Source organism: Fringilla coelebs, assembly GCF_963513975.1.
Source record: "Fringilla coelebs genome assembly, chromosome: 21".
Lineage (NCBI taxonomy): Eukaryota > Metazoa > Chordata > Aves > Passeriformes > Fringillidae > Fringilla > Fringilla coelebs.
Genome location: NC_140047.1, coordinates 3,570,073 through 3,596,081, shown reverse-complemented (window position 1 = coordinate 3,596,081; position 26,009 = coordinate 3,570,073). Strand labels below are relative to the sequence as shown.

The 26,009-nt window shown below is 55.2% G+C and overlaps 1 protein-coding gene across 1 annotated transcript in view; it reads right to left on the bottom strand.

Annotated features, from left to right (window-relative positions):
• Nucleotides 1-26,009, bottom strand: part of LOC311161889 (uncharacterized protein) — a gene marked incomplete at both ends in the record, with an annotated part of 84,650 nt that overhangs the window by 20,839 nt on the left and 37,802 nt on the right. Inside the window, 21 exons of the mRNA XM_084219852.1 lie at nt 451-558; nt 1,113-1,166; nt 1,702-1,746; nt 2,800-2,853; nt 3,359-3,403; nt 3,698-3,751; nt 4,709-4,753; nt 4,839-4,892; nt 5,727-5,771; nt 6,287-6,340; nt 6,559-6,603; nt 6,726-6,779; nt 7,405-7,458; nt 8,557-8,664; nt 9,745-9,798; nt 10,522-10,575; nt 10,696-10,734; nt 14,134-14,253; nt 15,176-15,220; nt 18,669-19,006; nt 19,077-19,317. Coding sequence (XP_084075978.1) covers nt 451-558; nt 1,113-1,166; nt 1,702-1,746; nt 2,800-2,853; nt 3,359-3,403; nt 3,698-3,751; nt 4,709-4,753; nt 4,839-4,892; nt 5,727-5,771; nt 6,287-6,340; nt 6,559-6,603; nt 6,726-6,779; nt 7,405-7,458; nt 8,557-8,664; nt 9,745-9,798; nt 10,522-10,575; nt 10,696-10,734; nt 14,134-14,253; nt 15,176-15,220; nt 18,669-19,006; nt 19,077-19,317 — 1,710 coding nt within the window. The remainder of the gene's footprint in view (nt 1-450; nt 559-1,112; nt 1,167-1,701; nt 1,747-2,799; nt 2,854-3,358; nt 3,404-3,697; nt 3,752-4,708; nt 4,754-4,838; nt 4,893-5,726; nt 5,772-6,286; nt 6,341-6,558; nt 6,604-6,725; nt 6,780-7,404; nt 7,459-8,556; nt 8,665-9,744; nt 9,799-10,521; nt 10,576-10,695; nt 10,735-14,133; nt 14,254-15,175; nt 15,221-18,668; nt 19,007-19,076; nt 19,318-26,009) is intronic.

Genomic DNA, 26,009 nt, shown 5'->3' with positions numbered 1-26,009 from the left:
TTCCCAAAGCCCTTCAGGCTGCCAGCACAGACCCCAGGAGCCTGGCAGGAGTCAGAGAGGGGCACAAAATGAGCAATCCACGAACACTCTGCTCCCAAAAGCTGCACAGGAGCTGACCCAGAGCGGGACCCTGCAGAGCTGCTGGGCTGAGGCAGCTGGGGAGGGCTGGAAATCCTGTACCTGAGCCTGCTCTGGCATCAGTGAGCCCAGCAGAGAATTTTGGGGTGAAGAGCTGCGGAGCAGGCAGAGCACAGCTCGCTTTGGGTGCTGGGGGCACCTGCAGCCCCAAGGCTGGGGCTCAGGTGCCAAGCTCCCCAATGCTGTTCAAGGGATCCCTTAGGAGACATCCCATAAATCAGCCCTGCCTGACCCCTCAGGGCTGTCCCCAGGCTGTGACACAGGTCACACACATGCTCCCCCCATGACACTCCAGCCCAGCATGGCACTCACGTCTGGTCCCCGTGGCCCTGCAGCCCCCCGGGGGCCGGGGAAGCCCTGCAAGCCCCCCTGGCCCCGGGCTCCTGGAGGGCCTTTGGCTCCTTGTGCTCCTCGTGGGCCCTTGGAGGAACAAAACACAGAATGTCACAAAGCAGGGACAGCAATTCCCTGACCACGGGCAGGAATTCTCTGGAGAACCCATCAATGGCGTGGGGAGCACCCCAAACCCTCCTCCCCAGCATCCCTGGGCCACCAGAATGGGGAAACTCATGGTAGAAACAGCCAAAGCGAGATGGAGCAGTGAAGGATGGCTCAGGTGCTGGGATCAGCACAGAATGAGCTGCCTGGCTGTCACACACCCCCAAACCCAGCAGGGCCCAGGGTCCTTGGGCAGCCACAGCCACCCACCCTGGGCAACAGAGGGAGCAGCTCCAGGAGCTGTGCCCATTCCCTGGGCAGCCTGGGCAGTGCCAGCACCCTCTGGGGGAAGAACCTTTCCCTGAGCTCCAGCCTGAGCTGCCTTGGCCCAGCCCCAGCCGTGCCCTGGCTCCTGTCCCTGTCCCAGAGGGCTCTCATTCCAGTGCCCAGCCCCTCCATGTCCCCTCTGCAGGGTGACCAGGGACCTCCAGGTGGCATTTGGAATTTGGAGGCACCACAGCCTTGGGAATCAGTACCTTGCCTCCTTTGGCTCCCAAATCTCCCTTGGCTCCACCAGGACCTCGGCAGCCCTGCAGGAGGAGTTTACAGTGAGAGGTTACAGTGAGAAACCCCTGGTGCAAACTGGGATCTGATCCTGGCACCAAGTTAAGGGAATTTTGCCCTGTTCCAGTCAGGTTTTCCTCTGAGCTGGGAGCAGGGACCTGCTGGATCTGGCTCCAGGGTTTTTGGGTGCAATCCCCACCCGAGCAAGCCCAGCAGCCCATGCCAGTGCCAGCTCCCAGCTGCTGGGGGCACCTCTGGCACCACCAAACAACGCCAAGGGTCTTATCCTCACTGCTGTGCTCCTTAACTCAGGCCAAAGCATCGCCACTTCCCTGAGCTCCCAAAGGCAGGTGACCCCTCAGGACACTGCCAAGCCTGAAAATTCCAGCAAAAGGAGCCCAAGCTCAGCTCTGCCTCCCCAAACAGCTCCAGCTGGCACCTGCTGGAATGTCAAGTCCATCAAGTCCAGGCACACATAAAGAACACAGAGCCACAGCTTTGGGCTGCTCTGCCACAGCTCTCCCGCTTCCAAAGCAGGATCCCATGGATGCCAACACTCACCTGCTCTCCTTGGCTGCCTTTTGCACCTGGCAGGCCAAGAAAACCCTTCAGAGAGAGAGAGAATGCAAGTTAAAAAAGAAAAACACAAAGGGAAGTGTTGCATGTACTGCTGGAGGTGACAACCCACCCACAGCACAGGGATGGGAAATGGGGGCACCACTTTGGCTCTGCAGGGATGCTGAGATGCCCCAGTGGGATTTGTTCCCCAAAAAGGGACCTGAAGAGTCACAAAGCCTCCCAAGGCTGCCCCTAAGATGAGGGTGAGGTCATTGTTCAAGTCCAAAGTGTAGCCCCACATCCCACCCCACACCCCACACCCCAATCATGCCCCAGCTCTCAGCTCTGTGGTTGGGGGACAGAGAAAGGGACACCTGGGCCAGGCAGGAGGAAGGTCAGGCTTTGGAAAGGACACCTGAGCACCCAAACCCCTTGGGAAAAGGGTGTCCCAGGGAAGGGATCAGCAGGGCTGGGCCATCTCTGCTGATAAATCCACAGGGAAAGAATAAAAATGGAGGTGCCTGAAAAGCAGGAGGGGCAGAGGAGCTTTGGGGATGAGGACTGTGCCCACAGGGACGTGGCTGGCATCTCCAGCAGCCCTGTGGGGAGCTGGGGAACCAGGGCATCCCTTGCAGGATTCTGGGGGGCTGTCAGGGGGAGGAGGAGTGTGGCCACAGCTCTCTTCACAGAGAGCAGCAGCCACAACTTCCCAAGGATTTCTCCTGGGAAGGCAGTGAGAAGTACAGAGAGAAGAAGTGAAAATTCTTATTTCTGTTCACTGCTCCTGTTTTTGCACGTGTGGAATGTGTTATGCAGATTGTTTACTGAAAGTGATTTGGTTAATTGGACACTGGGGAAAGTTGGTTGGAGTGATTAGCTTTGAATCACTCAAAGCTGTGTCCTGGCTGTCTCAGACAGTCACAGGTTTTCTGTAGTATAGTTTTAATATACTATCAATGTAATATAATATAGTTTAATAAAGCAATTGTTCACTTTCTGATTCACAGAGTCAGAGCACATTATTCCCTGGCTGGGGGATCACCTGTTCCCACTACAGATGAGAGCACCCCACATCCAGCCACCCCCTTCCCATGCACTTACCCCAGGGCCCTGCTGTCCCAGCTGTCCCCTCAGCCCAGGGGCACCAGCTGTACCCTGCAAGAGGAATCCTGGAATCACAGACTGTCCTGAGCTGGTGGGAACTGAAGGGATCCCCCAGGGCAGCCCCTGTCCCTGCCCAGACCCCCACCCAGCCCACCCTGGGCATCCCTGGCAGCGCTGTCCAAAGGCTCCTGGAGCTCTGGCAGCCTCGGGGCCGTGCCCATTCCCTGGGCAGCCTGGGCAGTGCCAGCACCCTCTGGGGAAAGAACCTTTCCCTGAGCTCCAGCCTGAGCTGCCCTGGCCCAGCCCCAGCCGTGCCCTGGCTCCTGTCCCTGTCCCAGAGTGCAGAGGGCTCTCATTCCAGCACCCAGCCTCTCCATGTCCCCTCCCCAGGGTGACCAGGTGCCATTTGGGAGGTCAGCTGGAAGGGCTGCCCCCTCTCCCCTCCAAAAACAGGGACAGGCACCCCCTCAACCCCACATGTCAGCTTCTTCCAGGGAAATCCCTCCAACCTTCCCCTCCAACCAATTCCCTCCAAGGTCCCAAAAAATGCTCTTACTGTGTCTCCTTTGGGACCAGAGGATCCCTCCAGCCCTGCTGGACCCTGGGAAAAGCAAAGGCAGGGGGATGTTGGGAGAAGAGGAAAGTGGCTCCCTGTCCTGCTCTGTGGATGAGACCCCAGCCCACAGGAACCTGCCCAGGAGCTGCCTCACACCTCAGGGATGATGTCCTCACCCAGGGGACACCTCTTCCCACCCACCCACCCACTCCTGGGGGCCACAAGGACCCCCAAGGCCAAGGATTTCCCATCCACTTCCCAAATACCTGGGGGACAAACCCCAGCAGCTCCTGGAAGAGAACTGGGGGGATGCACCCAGCCCAGGACAGCCCCACTCACCTGAGAGCCCCTGGGGCCGGGGGGGCCACGCCTGCCCTGCAAGCCCTGGGGTCCCTGCAGAGGGGGGACAGGGAGCTGCCATTAGGATCAAACCCTCTCCTGGGAATTTCCAGCCTCTGAGAAGCTCCAGAGTTCCCAGCTTATGGCACACAAAGGGCTACAGGAAGAATTCCCACCCCTGAGCCAGCCTTTTGGGGTGGCTTGGGATCACATCCCAGCTGGAGGAGACCACTACAGGTTTGGTTAGCCCGGGACAGCCTCCCATGCTGGGACACCCATCCTGGGACACCCCATCCCAGGGACCAACCCTGGGATGCCCCATCCCATCCCATCCCATCCCATCCCATCCCATCCCATCCCAGGACACTCCACCCCATTCCATCCCAGGACACCCACCCTGGGATACTCCACCCCATCCCAGGACACCCATCCCAGGACACTCCATCCCATCCCATCCCATCCCATCCCATCCCATCCCATCCCATCCCATCCCATCCCATCCCATCCCAGGACACTCCATCCTGTCCCATCCCATCCCGGGACACCCATCCCATCCCAGGACACTCCATCCCGTCCCATCCCATCTCATCCCATCCCATCCCGTCCCATCCCATCCCATCCCATCCCATCCCATCCCATCCCATCCCATCCCATCCCATCCCATCCCATCCCATCCCATCTCATCCCAGGACACTCCACCCCATCCCAGGACACCCACCCCAGGACACTCCATCCCATCAATCCCATCCCATCCCAGGATGCTCCATCCCATCCCATCCCATCCCATCCTGGGACACCCATCCCAGGATGCCCCATTCCAGGACGCCCTATCCCATCCCAGGACACCCATCCCAGGACACTCCACCCCATCCCAGGACACTCCACCCCATCCCACCCTGGGACTCCCCATCCCATCCCATCCCATCCCATCCCATCCCATCCCATCCCATCCCATCCCATCCCATCCCATCCCATCCCATCCCATCCCACCCCATCCCAGGGATGCCCTACCTTGGGGCCGCGGGGCCCGGCCATCCCAGGAGGGCCCAATTCCCCCTGCAGAGAGGGCAGAGCAAGGCTGGGCTGAGTGCAGCGACCCCAAAATGCCAAAGCACCGAGGCTGGGCAGGGCCAGCACCCACCTGAGAGCCGTTGATGCCTCGGCACCCCACGGGTCCCGGCTGGCCGGGCTCGCCCTGCAAGGCAAGGACCCTCTCAGCCCCACAGGGGAGGTGGGACAGCGACCCCTGAGCATCCTGAGCATCCTGGGGATGCTGGGGATGCTGGGGGTGGGTTACTGGTGAGCTTTAACACTGTGGGTCCTTTTGCAAGCAAGCTTGCAAGGATGGTTTTAACCAAATGCAGCATTTTTAGGTGTAAAGGAACATTTTTAGGTGTTAGAGGAACGGGGGAGGAACACAGTGGCACTCTGGGCAGCAGTAGCTCTGCTGCCTGAGCTTCCATCTGAGAGGAATAGAGGATTTGTCTTTCCAAACAAACTGTGGGGCTGCTGGGAGATAAATCCAGCACTGGGAGAGAAAACCAGCACTGGGAGAGAAAACCAGCACTGGGAGAGAAAGGAACAATGGGAAGGATTGCACTGATTGATGAATGGAAAAAGATATTTGATTTTACAAATAAACTTTAGGTTTGCTGATAAATGAAATTGGACATTGAAAGATGAAAGAAACAATGGGGAAGAAACACCCCTAAATTCAGTAAGAATTAAAAATTAAAAGGGAGGGTTGTACATTAGAGGGAAATCTTTGGTCTCAGGTGTATTGGAAGTCTGAACCTCTTAAGTACCTCAGCAAACGGGGAAAGGGAGAAGGGAAATGAGGCTGGGAAATTGGGATAAAAAGGAGGCTGCATCCTCCAAAAATGTGAGAGATTGCAGGAGAATGCCCCACAGCCTCTCCCTTTATTCAAATAAAGCCAGAAAAGACTCCTCTGTCTCCTTTTTAGACATAAACCTCTGGTGTTTGTAGATTAATTTTCCTGACACATCTGTATCAACGCCTGAGACTCACCATGGGACCAGCACGGCCCGGGGCACCCACTGAGCCACCTTCTCCCTGCAGCAGGAGAGAAAAAAAATGCCATTTTTTGCTTTGATTCTCTCCTTCAGCCCAAATCCCCCTTTTTCTTCACATCATTTTCACATTCCTTCACATCAGCTGCTTGAGGCCACCTTGGACATTTGCTAACCAACCCCAGCTCCCTTTCACATTGGAGAATCCATCCATTCACCACCAAACCAGTTTTCCTTTCAAATCCTTTTCCAGCCCTTTTCTGGACAGGATGTCCCCCAGTTATGTGGGAGCTGTCCATCTGCTGAGAGAGCCTGGAAAAACCAGGTGCTGCCAGCCTGGGATTCATCTCAGCTGGAGGTGGCCACCTAAAATAAATCCCAATGGAAAAGCTAATTTCTCTTAATCTCTCCTCATTCCCAGCCAGAACAGGGATGGGAAATGCTGGAGGAAATGCCCCAACGTGCCTGGATGCAAATCCCTGCTCAGATCCCTCTTCCCAGTGGGAATCCCCAGCTCCTGCACCCTCTGGGTGGCACAGGGAAGGGAAATGCACTCACCTCTGGCCCTGCAGGGCCCTGGAAGCCCATGGCACCCTTCAGCCCCACCAGCCCCTGGGAGAGAAGAGGAGTGAGGTGTCAGCACCCTGAGGTGACACTGCCTTTGTCCCCTCCCTCACAGGAGGGGCAGGGACACCCCAGAGACCACCAGGGCTTTGCCAGAGGCAGGAGAGCCTGGGCTGGAGCTTGGGGACATCACAGAGAGGGACAGGGGTCAGCAAAGGGCATGGGGGGAAGGGTGGGAGACACCTCCAGCTGCCCAGGTGACTCACCTGGAGCCCTGCAGGACCTGGCAGCCCATTCTCTCCCTTCACCCCCTGGAAAAGCCAAGAGCAGCCTGAGTGATGGACGAGAGCAGCACCTGGGGGGCTGTGGCAGGGAAGGAGAGACCCCTGCCCACCCTGGCAGGGCTGTGAGGGGCAGGGACAGCCACCCTCACCTTCACTCCCTTCTCTCCTTTGTCCCCAGCTGGTCCAGGGTCTCCCAAGAAACCCTGAAATGGAACAGGGATGAAATGGGAACAAAGATGAGCCCCAGCTGGGCCAGCAGGAGTTAAAACATGGCTGCTGTGACTCAAAGGACACAATCAGGGTGGGACAGGAGGATGGGGAGCCTCAAGGTTGTGCTGCATGGGGCAAAGCCTGGCTGCTGGTGCCCAGCATGGTGTCACCTCCCTGCAGCTCCTGGTGTCACCCACAGCAGTGGCACAGGGCTGGCACAGGGCTCTGCATAGGCAGGAGGGCACAAGGTGTGGCCCAGAACAGGGGTCTGATAACCCACGTGGCACTGCTGCTGCAAAAAGAAGAAATTAGGTCTCAAACCTGCCAGGATGATCAGACCTTGGAGGAGCCCAAAAATCTCCTGGGCAGCTCTAAAAATGCTGGCCTGAAGAAGACTTAGTGATGGGAAATTTAAAAAATCCAACGGTGACAAACCACCAGCATTCACTGCTTTATGGACATTTTCCATCCTGACTGCCAAAGCCCTGGGTGAGCCTGGGGAGGAGCTGCAGGAGCAGTGCTGGAACCAGTGGAACCAGTAGGAAAGGTGTTGGGTTTGACACTGCTGGGGCTGGCACCTCGTGGTGCCCATGGCTGTGCAAGCCAGAGCCAACTCACCTCTTCTCCCTTGTCCCCAGCCAGCCCTCGGTCACCCTGGAAGCCCTGGAGGCCCTGAGAAGAGGGAGGAAGGAGCAGGGCAGGCACTGAGGGGCTGCCCCCTGTGCCCACCCTGCTCCCCACACCCTGCTGAGTGTGGCATTCACATTCTCTGAAAAAATCCCTTCACCCAGGGTTTTTCTCCTGGGAAGCTGAGAAGCCTCAGAGAAAAGGAAAACAATTCTTCTCTCATTTGCTTCTCCTGTGCTGTGCTCATGTGGAATGTGTTTGGAGATTGTTCACCCACAGGTGATTGTTCCATTGCATTCTGCTGGGAGTTGTTTTCACTCTTTGGCCAACCAGGGCCAAGCCTCTGGAGAGAGTTACCAGTTTTCATTATTATCTTTTTTACCCTCCTCTAAGTATCCTTTCTGTATTCTTTAGTATAGTATAGTATTCTTTAATATAATATAGTATCACAAAGTAATAAATTAGCCTCCTGAGCACATGGAGTCAGATGCATCATTCCTGCCTCTGTCAGGGCACCCCTGCAAATACAATACCTGAGAGCCCCAAACTTTGCAGCACCCTCCAGTCCCCGGCCTCTAAACCCCCTGAGCAAGCTCCCAAGCCCAGGGGCATTGCCTGTGCTCCCCAGGGATTGCTGCCAGGGGTCTGGACAAGGGACCAAGGAACCAGAATCCTGGGCTGGACACTCTCCAGGCATTCTGGAATTACTCTCATTTCTTGATCCCCCTCCCAGTTTTGAGCCCTCACGGGCTCAGAGCACCCTGATGTAGTGGAAGGTGTCCCTGCCCATGGCACAGGGTGCAATGAGATGATTTTTAAGGTCCCTTCCCACCCAAGCCATTCCAGGATTTGCAGTTATTTCCCATGAACAGCTCCAGGTGCAGCAGCCCAGCCCTGCTGCTCAGACCCACCACACCCAGGAGCTCCAGCTCTGGATATCCCAGCCCTTAATGCCTGTGTGGGATGCCCCACAACCCTTTTATTTCTGGCAAACCTAAACCTCGAGGCACTAATCCAGCCCTGCCTGGTTTGGGGGCTGAGGAGAATCCTAAAGGAGGCAAGAGAAGGAAGAGCAGCTTTAGGAGCTCCCTGTCTCCAGCCTAGGGTTTGGAGCTCCAGCTTCCCCCTGGTCCTGGACCTCACCTGCTCCCCTGGCAGCCCCCAGGGCCCAGGTTTGCCATCCAAGCCAGGGAAACCATCAGAGCCGGGGTACCCCACACGTCCTGGCAAGCCCTGGAGCCCGGGTTCCCCCTGGGGAGAAAAATCCAAGCATGGAAAATTAAAATATCCACGTTATGAAAGCAGTAAAGGAAACTCTGAGCTCTGCCTGCCTCTGGAGCTGGGGCAAAGCTCTGTGCATCCAGAGGCAGGTGGATCCTTCCAGGTTCTCCACCAAATCCCTGGGATAGTTGGAACCAGGGGTTGTACAGCAGGAAGCAACACAGAGGGCAGGGAAGAAATACAGTGAGAGAAGGTCGAGTGAGAGCTCCTGCATCAGCTCCTGCCTCAAAGCCACTGCTGATCCTGTCCCACGTGCAGGGGTCAGAGCAGATCCACCCCAGGAGCCATAACTGCTAAAGCTTCAGCTTTACTCCTGAGCCATTCCTGATCCTGTCCCACGTGCAGGGGTAAGAGCAGATCCACCTGATCCTGTCCCACGTGCAGGGGTCAGAGCAGATCCACCCCAGGATCCATCTCCCACTAAAGCTTCAGCTTCAGCCCTGAGTGTGGAGCCCAGCTGCAGCCATCTGGGAGAGGGGGACATTGCTCTCGTCTCCTTGTACCCACAGGGCACCTGAACCCCACAGGGAGTGAGCTGCGCATGCCCAGGGGAGATGGGATCCCTCAGGATCCCCATGGAGGGGCACAGGCAGAGCTGGGGGGGTTCTAGAGGGTGACAAAAGGACTTTGGGATGGCTGTTTTGGGATACCTGTCCGGGAGAGCATCACCTGGAGGGGCTGTGCTGAGCTGGGGGGGTTCTAGAGGGTGACAAAAGGACTTTGGGATGGCTGTTTTGGGACACCTGTCCGGGAGAGCATCACCTGGAGGGGCTGTGCTGAGCTGGGACTGAGCCATCCCTGGGGCTGCAGCACAAGAGGAGCAGCAGGAGAATGACTTTGAGCAGAGCCACCCGTGCCTGGCACAGCAGGGAGGGGACCAGGACATCGATCCCATCACTCCAGACCAGGCACACCATCCCCAAACTGTCCCCAAGCCCATCAGGACCCTCCCTCACCCAGGCCAGGGCTGATCCAAGGGGTGCTGAGGGTGCCAGGGCAGCCCTGAGGGCACACTGGAGTGTCCCAGATGTCCCCAGAGCCCTCACTCACCGTGTACCCCCGCTGGCCTTTGTCCCCCGGCTCTCCTGGCGCTCCGCAGGGTCCCTGTGCACAAACAGGCACTGAGTCCCCAAGGAGTCCCCCTGAGTCCCCAGGGTGTCCCTCTGAGTCCCCAAGGTGTCCCCCTGAGTCCCCAGGGTGTCCCCCTGAGTCCCCAGGGTGTCCCCCCAGCGCTGTGCAGGCTGGCAGGACAAGCAGCAATGCCCAGAGGTGACCTTGGGAAGGGCAGAGGGGGAGAATTCCCATCCCTGGCACCCCCACCCTGCCCACCATGCCAGGGCAGGTGTGCAGTGAGCACAGATCCATTCCTCCACTGCTTTGGCTCCTGATGGCATTTCAGGACAAGGAATTTTGCCTTCTTTGCCTTATGGCCAGGTGGGGGGGAAGCATCACCCAGCAATGCAGTGGGCACGGGGCTGGGATCACCCTCACAAATCCCACCCCAGCCCTTCCCTGCCTTGTTTCTGTGCCTCTGGGAGGGATCCACGTGGTCTCTTCCCCAAAAACAAGGGCTGGAACCTGATGCCCCAGGAAAAGCAGCCAGCCCTGCTCAGCTGGCAGAGCTGAGGGCTGCCAGGACAACCCTGGGAGTTGGATATCAAGCATCCTGGGTTTCAGGGGGAAGCAGACAAGAAATCCATTAGGCTGCTTTGAAACCCAATCCCAAAGCCCCTAATTACAGCCTGAGTGCTTGGGGACATCCACCCTGAAAGTGTCCCCAGGGTGGCAGCGAGGCCACCAAAGGGACAGCAGGGCTTTTGTACTTACAGGTGCTCCTGTTTTCCCAGGATGTCCTGGGGGTCCAGGAGCTCCAGGTTTTCTCTGGATTTAAAAAAAAATAAAACAACAAACATTGGTAAAACCCATGAAGTGCTTGGAGCGAGGAGAACTCAGCTGCAAACAAGGAAAAATCCAAACTCAAGCGAGCAAAGCAGCACTCACCGGCCAGCCTGCGTGCAGGAGTTGGTAAAATGATGATTGCTGGAAGAAAAATGAGGGGGGAAAAGCAAAATGTTAAAAAAAAAATCCCAAATCCCTTTTTGTTGGCTTTAAGGATGTTCTTCTTGTCTTGGGAAGATGCAGCAATGAACCACTTCTTTAATTAATTTATTTCTTTCAGACTCTGTGCATGCAAGGCGTGGGAGGAAGGACAAACTGGGGATAATCTGTAGGAAATAAGGAACTACTTCAGGAGAAAATTAGGCAGAGCCCACTTCTCCTGAGTTTGGTGAAATTCAGCTCCTCCATGGGTGCCCTGCAGCCCTGGGACACCAGAAATGTTTGGGATATGGAAAGGTCAGAAACATGGTGGTGGTGAGCACAGGGACTGCAAAGTTTTAAACTAAAATCAGCTGGTTTGACCCTGCAGGTTACTCCAGGTGGGGAAGCTCCTCCAAGCCCTAGAAAAGCCAGAGGAGCAGATCCCAAGAAGGTTTTCTCCTCTTGTTGCCTCCAGCAGCCAAATCCTGCATGTACTTCCAATTTTTCCAAAGAGCAATGACCACAGAGAGGGGAAAAGGCACCTGAAAGGGTCAGGGTGGATTAATCCTATCCCAACCAGTCAATCCCATCCTATTTCCAAGGTAGCAAAAAGGTCTTGAGACCACCTGGTGCAGTCTCCTCTCTGCACACTTCCAAGCCAGGTTTGCCCAAATTTTGGGAGGTGTCCAGGAAATAAAATGTCCATCCCCAGCTACCAGCAGCACAGGGAGGCAAAACCCATCCTTCCTCCTCCTCCTCCTTCCCACAGTGACCCCAGACCTGCAATCCAGGCAGCTCCTCCAAATCCTGGCTTGCATCAATGGCTAAAAAATCCCTTTCCTTATCCACCATCCCAATCCCAGGCAGCTGGAGGGGCAGCATCCCTCTGTTCTCCCCAGTTTCATCCTCGAGGCCACGGGGAATCCCCTCCTGTCCCCTGCCCCAGGATCTGTCCCCCACTAGCAGTGGGGAGAGAGGGGAAAACCAAGGAGCTCATGAAGGGAAATAAACACAGAGCTTTGAGCAGCTGGAATTACTCCTAGCAGGTCCAGCACTCTGGGGGCAGATGATGGGTGGCATCCCTGCTCCTTTCAGGCTGATCCCAGATTGATTTCCCTGGGTGAAGGGGTGCAGCCCCTGGCAGGAGCATGTTCCTCCTGTCCAGCCAAGTTCTCATTTCCCTCAAAATCCACTCCCCAAACTCTCTGGAGGAGGTTGGAGCACAGCCAACACTTGTGCCTTGTCTCAGGAATTAGTGAACTCCAATTCTCTCAGGACAGGATATTATTTCATCCAACCTTTGAAAAAGAGGGGAGACAAAATCCCACGTGAGACTCGGGTTTGGGAGCAGCAGATGCCAGGGAGGGGCAGAGCAGTTAATGGGCTCTGCAATTCCAGCAGGAGCTGGGGCAGCTCTGCTGGAGGGGAGGGAGCGTGGGGAGCAGCACAGGGGGATCTGTGCTCCTGGAGAACTCCAGCCTGGAGCAGGGCAGAAGGACCCTTCAGGGCACAGGGACCCTTCAGCAGCCCTGGGGGGAGCAGCTCAGGCCTGGCAGGGCAGCTTTGCCTGCCCATCCTGTGCCACCCTCTACAGTCACCCCATGGCCATTCTCACCCTGTGCCACCCTCTACAGTCACCCCATGGCCATTCTCACCCTGTGCCACCCTCTGCAGTCACCCCATGACCATTCTCACCCTGTGCCACCCTCTGCAGTCACCCCATGGCCATTCTCACCCTGTGCCACTCTCTGCAGTCACCCCATGGCCATTCTCACCCTGTGGCCCCTCTGCAGTCTCTCCATTCTCACCCTGTGCCACCCTCTGCAGTCACCCCATGGCCATTCTCACCCTGTGCCACCCTCTGCAGTCTCTCCATTCTCACCCTGTGGCCCCTCTGCAGTCTCCCCATGGCCATCCCCAAGCTGTGCCACCCCCATCGTGGCAGATGCCAACCCTGCAGTAGCAGCACATCTGTAAAAGTTCCCTCTTTTACTCCAGGATCAGTTTTTCCTTCCCTCTGAGGCTCCCAGGCAGCACTCCCCAGCCTGACCTGCTGTTTGTAAAGGACAAAAGCAAAGCAGGCTGGTGCAGCAGATTGAGCTCTCCAAGCACTGTGGGAGCTCCAGCTCTCCTTCCCAGCTCTCTGGGACTGCCCCACTGCTGAAGCCAGCTCCAGAACAAGCCAGCAGCAGTTCCTGCCATCCAGCCACTCTGAGATCACTTCTTGGCAAAGCCAACATCTGTCAACACAACATGGGGAACACAAACACGGCACAGGGGCTGGGGCTGGAACCACGGCGGCCTTGGGCTGCTTTTCCTTAATTCCTGTTCACAACAAAGGGGAGGGAGTGGGAGAGGCTGAGAGCAGCACAGTGGCCACAGCAGCTCTGGGACAGCCAGCACACGCCCTGCTTTCCCAGCCCACCCTCCTGCAGTGTCCCTGAGCCTGAGGGGCACCTCCCCTGCCCTGCATATCCAGGGGCTGAGCCAACACAAACCCCAGAATACCCCAAATCCCCCAAAGCACAGGGATCTGCTCCTTGGGGACAGCAGCACCCCAAACCACAGGGATCTGCTCCTTGGGGACAGCAGCACCCCACACCACAGGGATCTGCTCCTTGGGGACAGCATGGCCCCAAACCACAGGGATCTGCTCCTTGGGGACAGCACCAACCCAAACCACAGGGATCTGCTCCTTGGGGACAGCAGCACCCCAAACCACAGGGATCAGCCCCATCCCCAGAGCAGCCAGTTCCAGCCCAGCCTTATCTCAGCTGAGATTAGCAAATTCCAGCTTTCCTGCTGCCGCCAGTGGCACTGCCGGGGTCACGGGGCCACAGACACAATGGCCCTGGGTGGCTTTGGGGTGACCCAGGGCCCCCTCGGCAGGCACTGCCTTCCCCTGAGATGGGCACGGGGCCAGCCCTGCGGGGACCAGGCCAGCACAGAGCCAGGGGACAGCACAGAACCAAGGGACAGCACAGAGCCAGGCGACAGCACAGAGCCCAGGGGACAAGTGACAGGGACAGGGGACAGCACAGGTCCCAGGGGTCAAGGGCCAGCACAGATGTCCTGGTGAGTAACAGGGGACAGAGGGACAGGGCACACGCTGATCCCATTCCACCCACAGAGCCACCCCCAGTGAGCTGCACCTCCCTCCTTGGCACGGCCCCTCGGCCCTCTCCTCCCACACAACAGTGAGGAATCTCACACAGCAAACCCTTCCTGCCATCCCACCCCACCCCATCCCACCCCATGCCATCCCAAGCCACCCCATGTCACACCATGCCATGCCATCCCAGATCCCATGCCAGACCCCAGCCCAGATCCCAGCCCAGGGATGCAGGGAGCTGCTGGGGAGGTGTGAGTGCAGCACTGCCCACTGTGGCTGTAACTCACCATGAACAGCTGCCAGTCCTCCCTGGAGTTCCTCCAGAGGACGATGCTGGGGACACCGGGGGTGCCAGCGGGACCGGGGTCACCTGGGGGGCCCGTCCTCCCCATGGCCCCCGGGTACCCCTGCAGGGACAAGGGCAGCTCCTTAAAACCAGCAGGGATTTAGGCCCCAGCACAGGCTGGACAATGAGCCAGGGCCAGGCCTGGGCAGGGAGGGCAGCCTGGGGCTGCAGGGCTGCAGGACAAATGTCCCTGCAGTGACTCCATGGATATGAACTGGGGCTGGGCTTTGGGACAGCAGGGTCCCCCCTCCAGGTGAGCTGAGCTGAAACTGCTCCATCTCCCACTGAGGGCTCAAAGGGAAGAGAGCAGCTTGTGCAGGCAGCTCAGTCACAGAATCAGAAAATATCCTGAGCTGGAGGGACCCCAAGGATCCCCCAGGGCAGCCCCTGTCCCTGCCCAGACCCCCACCCAGCCCACCCTGGGCATCCCTGGCAGCGCTGTCCAAAGGCTCCTGGAGCTCTGGCAGCCTCGGGGCCGTGCCCATTCCCTGGGCAGCCTGGGCAGTGCCAGCACCCTCTGGGGGAAGAACCTTTCCCTGAGCTCAGCCTGAGCTGCCCTGGCCCAGCCCCAGCCGTGCCCTGGCTCCTGTCCCTGTCCCAGAGCAGAGATGGGAGCTGCCCCTTGGGAGGAGCTGCAGCCCCGGGGAGCTCTGCCCTCACTCTGCTCCAGCTGAACAACCCCAGAGCCCTGGGCTGCTCCTCACGGGCCCCTCCAGACCTTCCCTTTGTCCTCTGAACCCTCTCTAATAACTCAATGTCATTTTTTATATTGCATTGCCCAAAACTGCCCCAGAACTCAAGCCTGGCTTAGTCCAGAGCTGGGCTTAAAGTACCAACGAAAGCTCTTTCCTCCTCCAAACCCACAGACAGGGAGCTCCCACTGCCCTCTGGATGAAAAACCCCCAAACCAACCCAAACCAACCCAAGCCATCAGGGGTGTTTGCCCCAGACCCCCCACACCCCCCGTTCTTGTCGGTGCTCACTTTGTCTCCTTTGGGTCCCACCAGTCCCCGTCGGCCAGGACAGCCCTGAAAGGCAAAGGAGCAGAGCTGTGACCCCAAAGGGACATCCCACAGTGAGTGAGTGACCCCAAAGGGACATCCCACAGTGAGTGACCCCAAAGGGACATCCACAGTGAGTGACCCCAAAGGGACATCCCACAGTGACTGAGTGACCCCAAAGGGACATCCCACAGTGATTGAGTGACCAGGGCCACAGCCCCAGGGAAGCAGGGACTGAAATGGCTGATTCAGAGCAAACCAGCAGCTTCCAGTTCCCAAGAAATACCCCAAAAAAGAGTGTGGGGTGGGAAGAGACCCTGGCATCAGCAACTGAACTGTGCCACCCTGCATAACCCCAGAAACACCCCAGAGCAGGCAGGAGAACATCTCCTGACACCTGGAAAGGACAGGCAAAGTGTTAGGAAAAAAAATCCCCTAAAGTTGAATCATATCCACACTCCAGTAGGTGTTTGGACAAGGACAAAAATATCTGCTGCTTGTAACAGGTGGGAGATGTGATCTGGGTAGAAATGCACATTTTGGCCAAGGGCTGACCCCCCCTCAGGGCAGAACCAGCCAGCTGGGAGGTGCTGGTCCTTTGGGGGGACAGCAATTCCCTGTGAGCTGTTACCTGGCAGCCTCTGCCTGCGTCTGCTGCAGCTCTGACAGCTTCAGTTCCAGACACCAGCTTTGTTCTGAGCCTGAAGGTCACCAGGTGTGAGCCCACAGAGCTCCAGGGCTCAGTTCCCTCTCCCTGGGCGCTCCAGAGCCCCTCGGTCCTCAGGAGCAGCAACAGGACAGCAGGGAAGGCTGCCAGGCTGGGGACACATCTTATGGCTCTCAGTGCCACCACTGAGCTCCAGTCCAGAATCCCAGCTTGGTTTGGGCTGGAAGGGACCTGAAAGCCCACCCAGTGCCACCCCTGCCATGGCAGGGACACCTCCCACTGTCCCAGGTGCTCCCAGCCCTGTCCAGCCTGGCCTTGGGCACTGCCAGGGATCCATCTGGGCACCCTGTGCCAGGGCCTGCCCACCCTCAGAGAAAAGATTTTTTCCTAATATCCCACCTAAACCTGCTCTTTTTCCAAGCTATTTTTCCTGCTCTTTTCCCACTCCCCTTGTCCCTCCATGCCCTTAAGAGCCCTTTCCCATCTTTCCTGTCAGCTCCCCAACTCCTAAAGCTGGGCTGAGCTCTGGGACCGGAGTTTCCATCCAGGACACTCAGGAGCAAGGACACAAATTCCATCTCCAGCCTCTCTCCCCTGGCTGGGTCCCTCCTGCAGGCTGACAGCAGGGCTGTCACACGTCGTGACGTTTCCTCTGCTCCTGGGATTTTTTCAGCCTCCAGCATCTGTTCCTTTTGCCATTTTCTTCTATTTTTTGCAGGCAAGAGAGATGGCTTGAGGGGGAAGTTAGCAGGCCTAAATTTAAACCAAGCCTGGCTCAGGGATGATGGATTTAGTGCCAGGTCCCTCAAGCACAGCCATGGAAATGGCCCCAGGCAGAGCCCACAGCTTCCACAGGGATGGGAGGAAAGGGGAAGAGAAGGTGCCAGGGTCACTTCAGTGGGGAAATAAAATAAAATTTTCTAAAGAAATTGTTAAGAAAATGAAACCAAATGAGGGGAATAATTTTGGCAGAATAAACAAACATGGAAAAATATTTAAAAACATTTTCAGCTACTCCTCAATGAAGAGAAGACTCCTCTAAAGCTTTTTCTATTTCAAGTTTACATTTTTTTTTTACAATTTTCCTTTTTTTCATCCTCAATGAAGACGTGACTCCTCTAAACATTCCTCTAGTCTAAATTTGCCTTTTTTCTTTTTTTAATTTCCCTTATTTCATCCTCTACAACGACTGAATGACTTGAAAAACAGTCAGAACTTATTACAAGATAAATTCAGTGCTCTGCTTTGAACCTGGCATCAATTTGGGGGTGAAGAAACCAAAACCAACGAAGCCAGCTGGGTCCATGGGTGGGTGCAGGGGTGTTTGTGGGGACTGGAGGAGATGCCTTGGTCCCCTCTGATCCCCTCAGCCTAATTCTGGGCTGGACCAGTGTGAAATAAAAACCCACAGCGTGACTAAATGATTTGAGACCCCCTCTAGAGCAAGGGGGACAAGGCAATCATCTTCTCTCCAGTTTTCAGTGAAGTTTCTCCAGGAATATCAAAAACCTTTTCCCAAGCTCAATGCACGGCCCCACTGCGCCTGCACAGGCAGAACATTTCCCATCCTGGAGAACGTCCCCCACCCTGGGGAGCTTTCTCATCCTGGGGAACATTCCCCACCCTGGAGAAGGTTCCTCATCCTGGAGAAGGTTTCCCTACCCTGGAGAAGGTTTCCCTACCCTGGAGAAGTTTCTCCACTCTGGAGAAGTTTCCCCATCATGGGGAAGTTTCCCACCCTGGAGAAGGTTCCCCACCCTGGAGAAGGTTTCCCATCATGGGGAAGTTTCTCCATCCTGGGGAACATTCCCCATCCTGGAGAAGGTTTCCCACTCTGGAAAAGTTTCCCTACCCTGGAGAAGTTTTCCCTACCCTGGAGAAGCTTCCCTACCCTGGAGAAGTTTCCCATCCTGGGGAAATTTCTCCACCCTGGGGAAGTTTCCCATCTTGGAGAAGGTTCCTCATCCTGGAGAAGGTTCCCTACCCTGGAGAAGTGTCTCCATCCTAGGGAAGTTTCTCCATCCTGGAGAACATTTCCCATCCTGGGGAAGTTTCTCCACCCTGGGGAAGGTTCCTCATCCTGGAGAAGGTTTCCCACTCTAGAGAAGTTTCTCCATCCTGGAGAAGTTTCCCCATCCTCGGGAACATTTCCCATCCTGTTGAAATTTTTCCATCCTGGGGAAGTTTCCTCATCCTGGAGAAGGTTCCTCATCCTGGAGAAGTTTCCGTACCCTGGAGAAGTTTCTCTACCCTGGAGAAGTTTCCCTACCCTGAAGAAATTTCCCTACCCTGGAAAAGTTTCCCCACCCTGGAGAACTTTCTCCATCCTGGGGAACATTTCCCATCCTGGAGAAGTTTCTCCACCCTGGGGAAGTTTCCTCATCCTGGAGAAGATTTCCCACTCTGGAGAAGGTTCCTCATCCTGGAGAAGTTTCCCTATTCTGGAGAAGTTTCTCCATCCTGGAGAAGTTTCCCCATCCTGGGGAACATTTCCCATCATGGGGAAGGTTCATCATCCTGGAGAAGGTTTCCCACTCTGGACAAGTTTCCCTACCCTGGAGAAGTTTCTCCATCCTGGGGAACATTTCCCATCCTGGGGAAATTTCTCCATCCTGGGGAAGTTTCTCCATCCTGGGGAACATTCCCCATCCTGGGGAACATTCCCCATCCTGGGGAAGTTTCTCCATCCTGGGGAAGTTTCTCCATCCTGGGGAACATTTCCCACCCTGGAGAAGCCTTCCCTGTGCAGTCTCCCCCATCCAGCAGCCCTTCCCCATCACCCAGCCCTCCCTCTCCTCCTGCACTCACCGGCAGCCCCGGAGGTCCCGGCAGCCCCGGCGGTCCCGGCTTCACACAGCCCTGGCATCCACGTGCCACCCACAACCCAGGGTGTCCCGCTCCGAGAGGAGGCTCCTGGCCACCCAGCGCTGCCCCTGCCCTGAGGGGACCTCTGGGGACATTTCCTTTGGGAGCAGCCCCCCGGTGAGCAGGGGGGGACGCCTTGGGGAAGGGCTCCGGGCGGGGTTTGCCGGGCGGGAGCCGCCGCGCGCCCGCGTCCCCCGACAGCTTCTCCGTGGTGATGTTCTCCTCCCGGGGCGCTGAGCCACGCTCCTCCTTGGCTGCTCGTGGGGGCTTGATGGAGGCTCCTGGGTGGAGGAAGCACTGTCAGATTCCCAGGAATTGTGATGGAGAAAAGGAGGAAAATCGTGGACTCACCTGAGGTTCGCCTGAGCGCTGGCCTGCCAGGGCCGGTGATTTTATTGTAGGTGGAGTTCAGCAGCTCAAAGCCTTCATCCTCCATGGAAAAGCCCTCCTCCTCCTCAGCTGATGGCATCTCGTGAGCAGAGAGGGAATCCTGGGCACTCCCATCAGGCTGGAGGTTGAGGGTGCCCTGGGTGTCCTCCTCCCACGGCCAAGGTGGTCCCGGGGCCAAATCTGAACTGATGAGTCTGGAGTCCTGAAAAAAGAGAAAGGAAAAAATGAAGTTTGAAGGGTTCATTTCTTTTTTCCCCCTTTCCTGCTCAATGGGCTGCCCAGGGAGGTGATGGAGTCACCAGCCCTGGGAGTGTCCATTGAATGAGTGGATATGGCACTCTGCTCTGCTCTGGGTGACAAGGTGGGGATCGGTCACAGGCTGGACTCGATGGCCTTGGAGGTCATTTCCAACCTTGATGATTCTGTAATTCCTCATTTCCCACATACAGGAATGCTGCTGGGGGAACAATGCAGGGCACAGCTTGTGAGCACCAGGCAGGAGCCCTCAAATTCTGGGACAGTTCATCCAGAACAAGTAGACACTGCACCCAGCTACAAACCAAACCTCACCTTCCACCAGGGACACCCTGTGCCAGGGCCTGCCCACCCTGCCAGGGAACAATTCCTAATATCCCATCCATCCCTGCCCTCTGGCAGTGGGAGCCATTCCCTGTGTCCTGCCCCTCCATCCCTTGTCCCCAGTCCCTCTCCAGCTCTCCTGGAGCCCCTTCAGGCCCTGGCAGGGGCTCTGAGCTCTCCCTGGAGCCCAACAGCTGAAATCCAGTCTGGAGAGCAATCACTAAATAGTCACAGCAGATGTATAAAGTGGCAGCAGGGATTGATGTGTCCCTTCAGCCTCTGGATTGTGCTGTTCCTGCACATCCCAAGGCTCCTGGTGCTCTCCTGGGGGAGTGGTGCCAGCAGGTCGGGGGGGAGCTCGGAGCCCCCACCACACAACTTCCACTGCAGCAGCTGCAAACCTCTGTGGGCTGGGAGGGGGAGACAGCACAAGGCCAGGAGGAGCCTCCTGGACACTTCCAGCCATTTAATTTAAGGCAGTGACTTGCACAGGGCCCTCTCTGACCTCAGCTGCCACCTTGAATGGTCCCTGCAGGTCTCAAGGGCTCTGTCAGCCCCACAACCTCCAGCAGAGCCCAGGCACTGCCCTTGGATGGGGAAAAACTGCAACGCTGGGAGGAACATCCACACCCAACACCCAAGGAATGAAACTTCAGAGTTCCTGCGTTTCAGAGTCCCACCACTTTCCCACCCAGCACCACTGAGAGCATCTCAGGCTGGGCTGGTGGGTGTGGAGGTCCTGGAGCTGCTCCCTTGGAGCTGCTGCAGCATTTCCAGCAGCCCCCATGGCCACCAGCCCTGCCTGGAGCCTGCCCCCTGCTCCCACTGGGCTCCATGGGGACACAGCATGTGACACCTGGAGCTGGTGGCACCAGCCCTGCCTGGCGGAGGAGCTGCTCGAGGAACCAGCTGAGAGGAGTCACTAGAGGGAGATGCAGCCCCACGCTTGCCTTGCAGGGCAGGGAGGGAGGACCTGGAGGGTCCTTCCCATCCTTCTTCCCACACTCTGAGCTCTTCACCTGGCTCCCATTCTGGGCAAGAGGTTTTACAGGGACTTCTGTGAGCCAGAGAGAAGTTTGATCAGAGGATCCACGTTCACCCCTGGAAGAAATTCCTACCAAAGTTGTTGACATAGAAACCAAGAAAGAAAGAAACATAAATAAGAGAAACCTGCAAGTGCCTGTTCCAATGAGCACTTTGATTGTCTTTCCTGACCAATGAGTGAAGTGCAAACTGATGAGTTTGTAAGAATGTATAAAAAGCATGCAGGCTAGAATAAAAACAGTTTGGAACCTTCTGAAAATGGAGTGCTGCTCTGTATTGGGACTGTCTCAACCACGACACCATTCTGCTCTGCTCCATTGCCTTGGGAGCACCAAGGGGGATGTGCAGGAGCAGCAAGCAGGAAAAACAACAATTTCCCAGCCAGAAGGGATCATCCTTCAGGTGAGAACCCAGTGGGCCAAGCCCCATTTGGGGTGACCCCAGGAGGCAGAGGAGCTCCAAGGCAGCAGGAGCTGCTGAAGCTTTGACTCTGCTGCCATCACATTGGAGATTTCCAAGCTCTTCCCATCCCAAATTCAGGAGAAAAGGGAAATTTTCACTTTTAAATGTTCAGCTTTTAGGTTTGAAGAGATTCTTTCGTAAACACCTGAAGTGGGGAGCTGAAAAATAAGAGTTGAAACAAAGAATTTTTCTTTCAGAAATTAAACCATGAAGCAGCGCACTTTTGATGTTACATTTTTGTGCTTTGGGGAGTTTCTGATTTAAAGCAGGTCTTGAAATGCACCTTTAATGGTGAGAAAAAAAATCAATGTAATACTTGATCTGTATTTCTCCCTCCAACCAATTTTTCTAGTTTTGATCCAAAGTGGTAATTTCCTTAAACACATTTTGCAGTCCCCAGGACTGGGAAGTTTCATCTACAGCAACTTGGTGCCTCGCTTTGTACACCTTGAAGGGAAAAATAAATGGAAGACAGCAGCACCTCTCTGCTCCACAGGGCTGGCAGATAAACACCAGGGGCAACAACAGCCAGAAATTTAAAAACCAGCTCCTCAAAGGACAGGTACCTGTGGGTAACAGCTGGCAGAGGGTGTCAGGAAATGGTTTGGGTTGGAAAAAAACCTCAAATCCCATCTCACTCCACCCCTGGCAAGGGCAGGGACACCTTCCATGCTCAGGTTTCCATACAGCTCAGCCAGCAGGTGAGGAAAAGTGTGGTGAGAATTCCCAAATCTAATTAACAGGAGCTGAGAGGAGCTGCAGGAGCTGAAGTGCTCAGGTTCCCAAGAGGTGATGCTGGTGCAGAGCAGCCCCACAGGATGTGCCAGCCTGGGAATCCCAGTGGGAAGCCACATCCAGGCCTGGCAGCTGGCACTGGGAGCCCAGAATTCCCAGACAGTAAAGAAAAGGGGGTTTCAATTCAACTTCAACACTTGACATGGGAAAGGTCCACTCTGGGAACTCCCATCTGGCAAGGCTCAGGGGAAAAGGGGCTCTAAGGAAAAACTACTGAGGCACAAGGCTGAATTCTATTGGTTTGTGTAAACACAACTAAAAGCCAAAATCAATAGAATCCATCCTTGCTCCTCCAAACTGGCCAAATTTAGAGGAGAACCAGCTGAGAGGGACAAATTTGGAACAGCTCTGAAGCTGTCCAAAAGCGTGAGAGTCGAGTGAGGCATGTGGGTCTGAACTCCCAGGAATTCCAGCTGGGAAGTGGGGAAGGAGCCCAGATTGAAAGCAGCCATTAAGGATGACAAAACAGAAGGGAAAAAAGAAGGAATTGGCACGTGGCGAGCAAGGCAGGGTCTGTGATTTGCAGAAAATTGGATTAAAGAAGGAAAAGAAAGGCAGGAGAAGTGTCTGCCCCAGCCACATGTGGGGTCCCCATTGTCACCTGCCACGTGGCACTGACACAACCACAGCAACCACCTGGGAAGAGCTGGAGAAGCCCAGTTCTGTCAACACTTAGAAAATCCAGATGACATAACCAAATGACAAGGAAATGCTTCCCATTCCAGAGGGGACAGGGAGCAGAGGTTTCTCAATCCCAGCCCCAGAATTCCACCCCAAAAGCATTAAAACCTCAGGCTCTCCCCAGGATCAGCACTGAATTCTCAGTTTGGCTCAGAGAGCTGGGGAAGCTCCAGGGGACAGACTGGGAAAAGGCTTTGTGTTGTGCCAATATGGAATTTAAAAAAGGAAAGGCATAAAAAAGGCAAATGGGAAGCTTTGAGTAATTACAAACCTCTTCCCTCAAGCTGAGCCCAAGCAAAGTAACAGAACAACTGATGTGGGGCTCATTAATAAAGGAACCACAGATATGCAATTAATGCCACGGTTTTGGAAGGGTTTCTAACTTGGTATCTTGCCTGAGGAGCCCAGGAGGGTTTTATTGACAAAGATAACAAAGCTGCTGGACCTCTGGAGGGGTTTTCAGCTGGAGCCATGCTCCAAAACCTCCTCAGTGGCAAAGGGGTTAAAGCCCAGCTTGGAGCATCCCTGTTTTCAGCAGCCCAGACAACCAGCATAACATTCTGCCCTAATTTTCAGCTGGGTCAGGCTGGGTAAAACAGAGTTCAAAGCTCAGGGTCTTCCCCCAGGAAACAGATTTTTTTGTTAATGGAAGCCTCTTCCATCCAACAGCCAAAGGTACAATGTGACTCACTCAAGCTCAAGATCAGAGATAGACAATTTTAAGCTATTTCTTTTTTCTAGCACTTTCTAGCATCAAGCCTCTAGAAGAGGCATCATAGAAAAAAAAAAATCAGAAATCAAGGTAGGACTGATTTCAGGGAGGAATAAGTGCCAGGAAATGCCACGGGCTGTGGCCAGCAGCAGGTCAGGTGCCAGTTGTACCTGAGGAGCTGCAGCAGCCACAGCAGGGCTCTGGAGGGGATAAACCCCTCCTGGAGCTCAGCACAGCCCCTCTGCTGTGCCCCCAGTCCTGGGCAGGGGCTGCAGCCCTGGGGCTGGGTTTGGGAAGGGAATACACTAAATAATAAAATAATAAAATAATAAATAAATAAATAAATAAATAAATAAATTTCTATAAAATAGTATAAATTATCTCTAGGGGCTACAAGAAGTTTGGAGGTGGGGGTACTTTTTACAAGGGCATGGAGTGATAGGTCAAGGAAGAACAGTTTAAACTGGAAGAGGTTTAGACGGGATATTGGGAATAAATTCTTGCCTGTGAAGGTGGGCAGGGGCTGGGATGGAATTCCCAGAGCAGCTGTGGCTGCCCTGGATCCCTGGCAGTGCCCCAGGCCGGGCTGGATGGGCTTGGAGCAGCCTGGGACAGTGGGAGGTGTCCCATGGGAACAGGATAGTTTTTATTTGGGGATCCCTGTGACCCCCTCAGCAATGCCCCATTGCCCAGGGGGATGTTTGGGGCTCCCTGATTCCTACCCAGGCTCAAACTGAAGCAGCCCAAAATCCTGAGCATCCCTGCAAGGCCCCCCTGGTGGGGCCAGGAGGGTTCCCTGGTGCCTCACCTTCCCAAAGGAAAGGCAGGAGCAGCCCCATCCCTCAGGGCCCTCTGCTGGGAAGGAAGGCTCTGCTGGCCCTTCCCAGGGATGTGGCTGCCCAAGGACAGGCCACGGAGCTGCAGCAGGACACGAGACACTGGTGGGAAGAACAACACCCTGGGAATCTTCTGGAACAGCTGATGAGCAACCAAGGCCTCCCTTGCACACCTCTGGTATGTGAGAAGCCCTAAAAGTCAGCAAGGGCACAAAAGCTGCCCCCAGCTCATAAAAGGTTGGAGAGCAGCAGTAATTCCCACCAGAGGCTCCTCACAGCATCTCTCTTCCCAAAACAACATTTATTTTCAGGCTTGGGCAGGATAAACTCAGCAAAAGTTTGGAATTGTGCAGAGGACTTGGGTTGGGTGGAACAGCACTTGGGTTTGGGATTAAAAACCTCTAGGGTTCAGCTCAAGGGGTTCATGTCATTACATTTATCCCACAGTGGGTCTGTGGGACAATCAATGTCCCACAGATCTTATCCTGCTGGAGGAACTGGATTCTGAGTAATTACAGACCTCTTCCCTCAAGCTGAGCCCAAGCAAAATAACAGAACAACTGATATGGGGCTAATGAATAAAGGAACCACATATGTGCAATTAAAAAAGGAAAGGCATAAAATGCATTAATAAAGGAACCACAGAGTGTGGCCACAGCTCTTCTCACAGAGAGCAGCAGGCACAACTTCCCAAAGATTTTTCCTGGGCAAGGCAGTGAGAACCTCTGAGAAGAAGAGAAAACAATTCTTATCTCTATTCACTGCTCCTGTTGTTTGGCACACGTGGAATGTGTCATGGAGATTGTTCACCCAAAGTGATTTGTTAGTTGGACACCAGTGAAGGTTGTTTGGATTCCTTGGCCAGCTGGGTCAAAGCTGTGTCCTCAGACAGTCCTGGGGTTTTCTTTAGTATTTTTTAGTATGGTATCTCTTTAGTCTGTAATTTAGTATAGTATTAGTGCAATACAGACTAGTTTAATGAAGCAATTGTTCAACCTTCTGAATCATGGAGTCAGAGCACATTATTGCCCACACTGGGGTAGCCCAGGAGCAATATCTGAGCTCTGCAGGGGCTGAGATATCAGAACAACACCTCCAGACAAGGCAGGGAGACAGAGCTGGGCTCCAGCTCACATCCCCACAGGGATATTCGGGGCTATCCCAGCTTATCCAAGGAACCAGCAGCCCCAGAGCTCCAGGGAAACTGGAGGTGGAGGAGGGACAGTTCCCCCATGAGGGCTTGTCTTTGTTAGTGAGGACAGGCCAAGCCTAAGTCTTTTGGGATGGGTTTTAAAGCCCTGCACCAGGAATATGTGCAAATCCTGACTTCCACAGGCTGCAGGCTGCTCTGACTGGACAGGAAGGATGGAATTTTAGGACTGAGTGAGCCTGAAGGAGTGATTCCCATACCAGCTGTGCTCACTGGCAAACCCAAGCACGAGAGAACAGAAGTGCCACGACCCAACCAAGCATTTCCACTGAGCTTTCACACCATTTTTAAATCAAGAAGTTATTTCCCAACTAGTCTGGACTGCCCAGAGAATGAAAGCAGTGAAGTTTTGTCTCTTGGATTTCAGCTTTGGTGAATGGCTTTAGGATCCCAGGTTAAGCTGCCTTGGAAAAGCCATTCAGTTCAGGAACCCTCCTGCTCACGTTTAGGACAGGCAGTCTGAGAGAAAACAAAATGCAGCAGAAGTGGCTCAGCACCATCCACGTCCCAGAGATTGTTCAGAAATGGCAATTTATTCCTCAAAAAAAACCAACCCTGCCAAAAGGAGTGGGCTG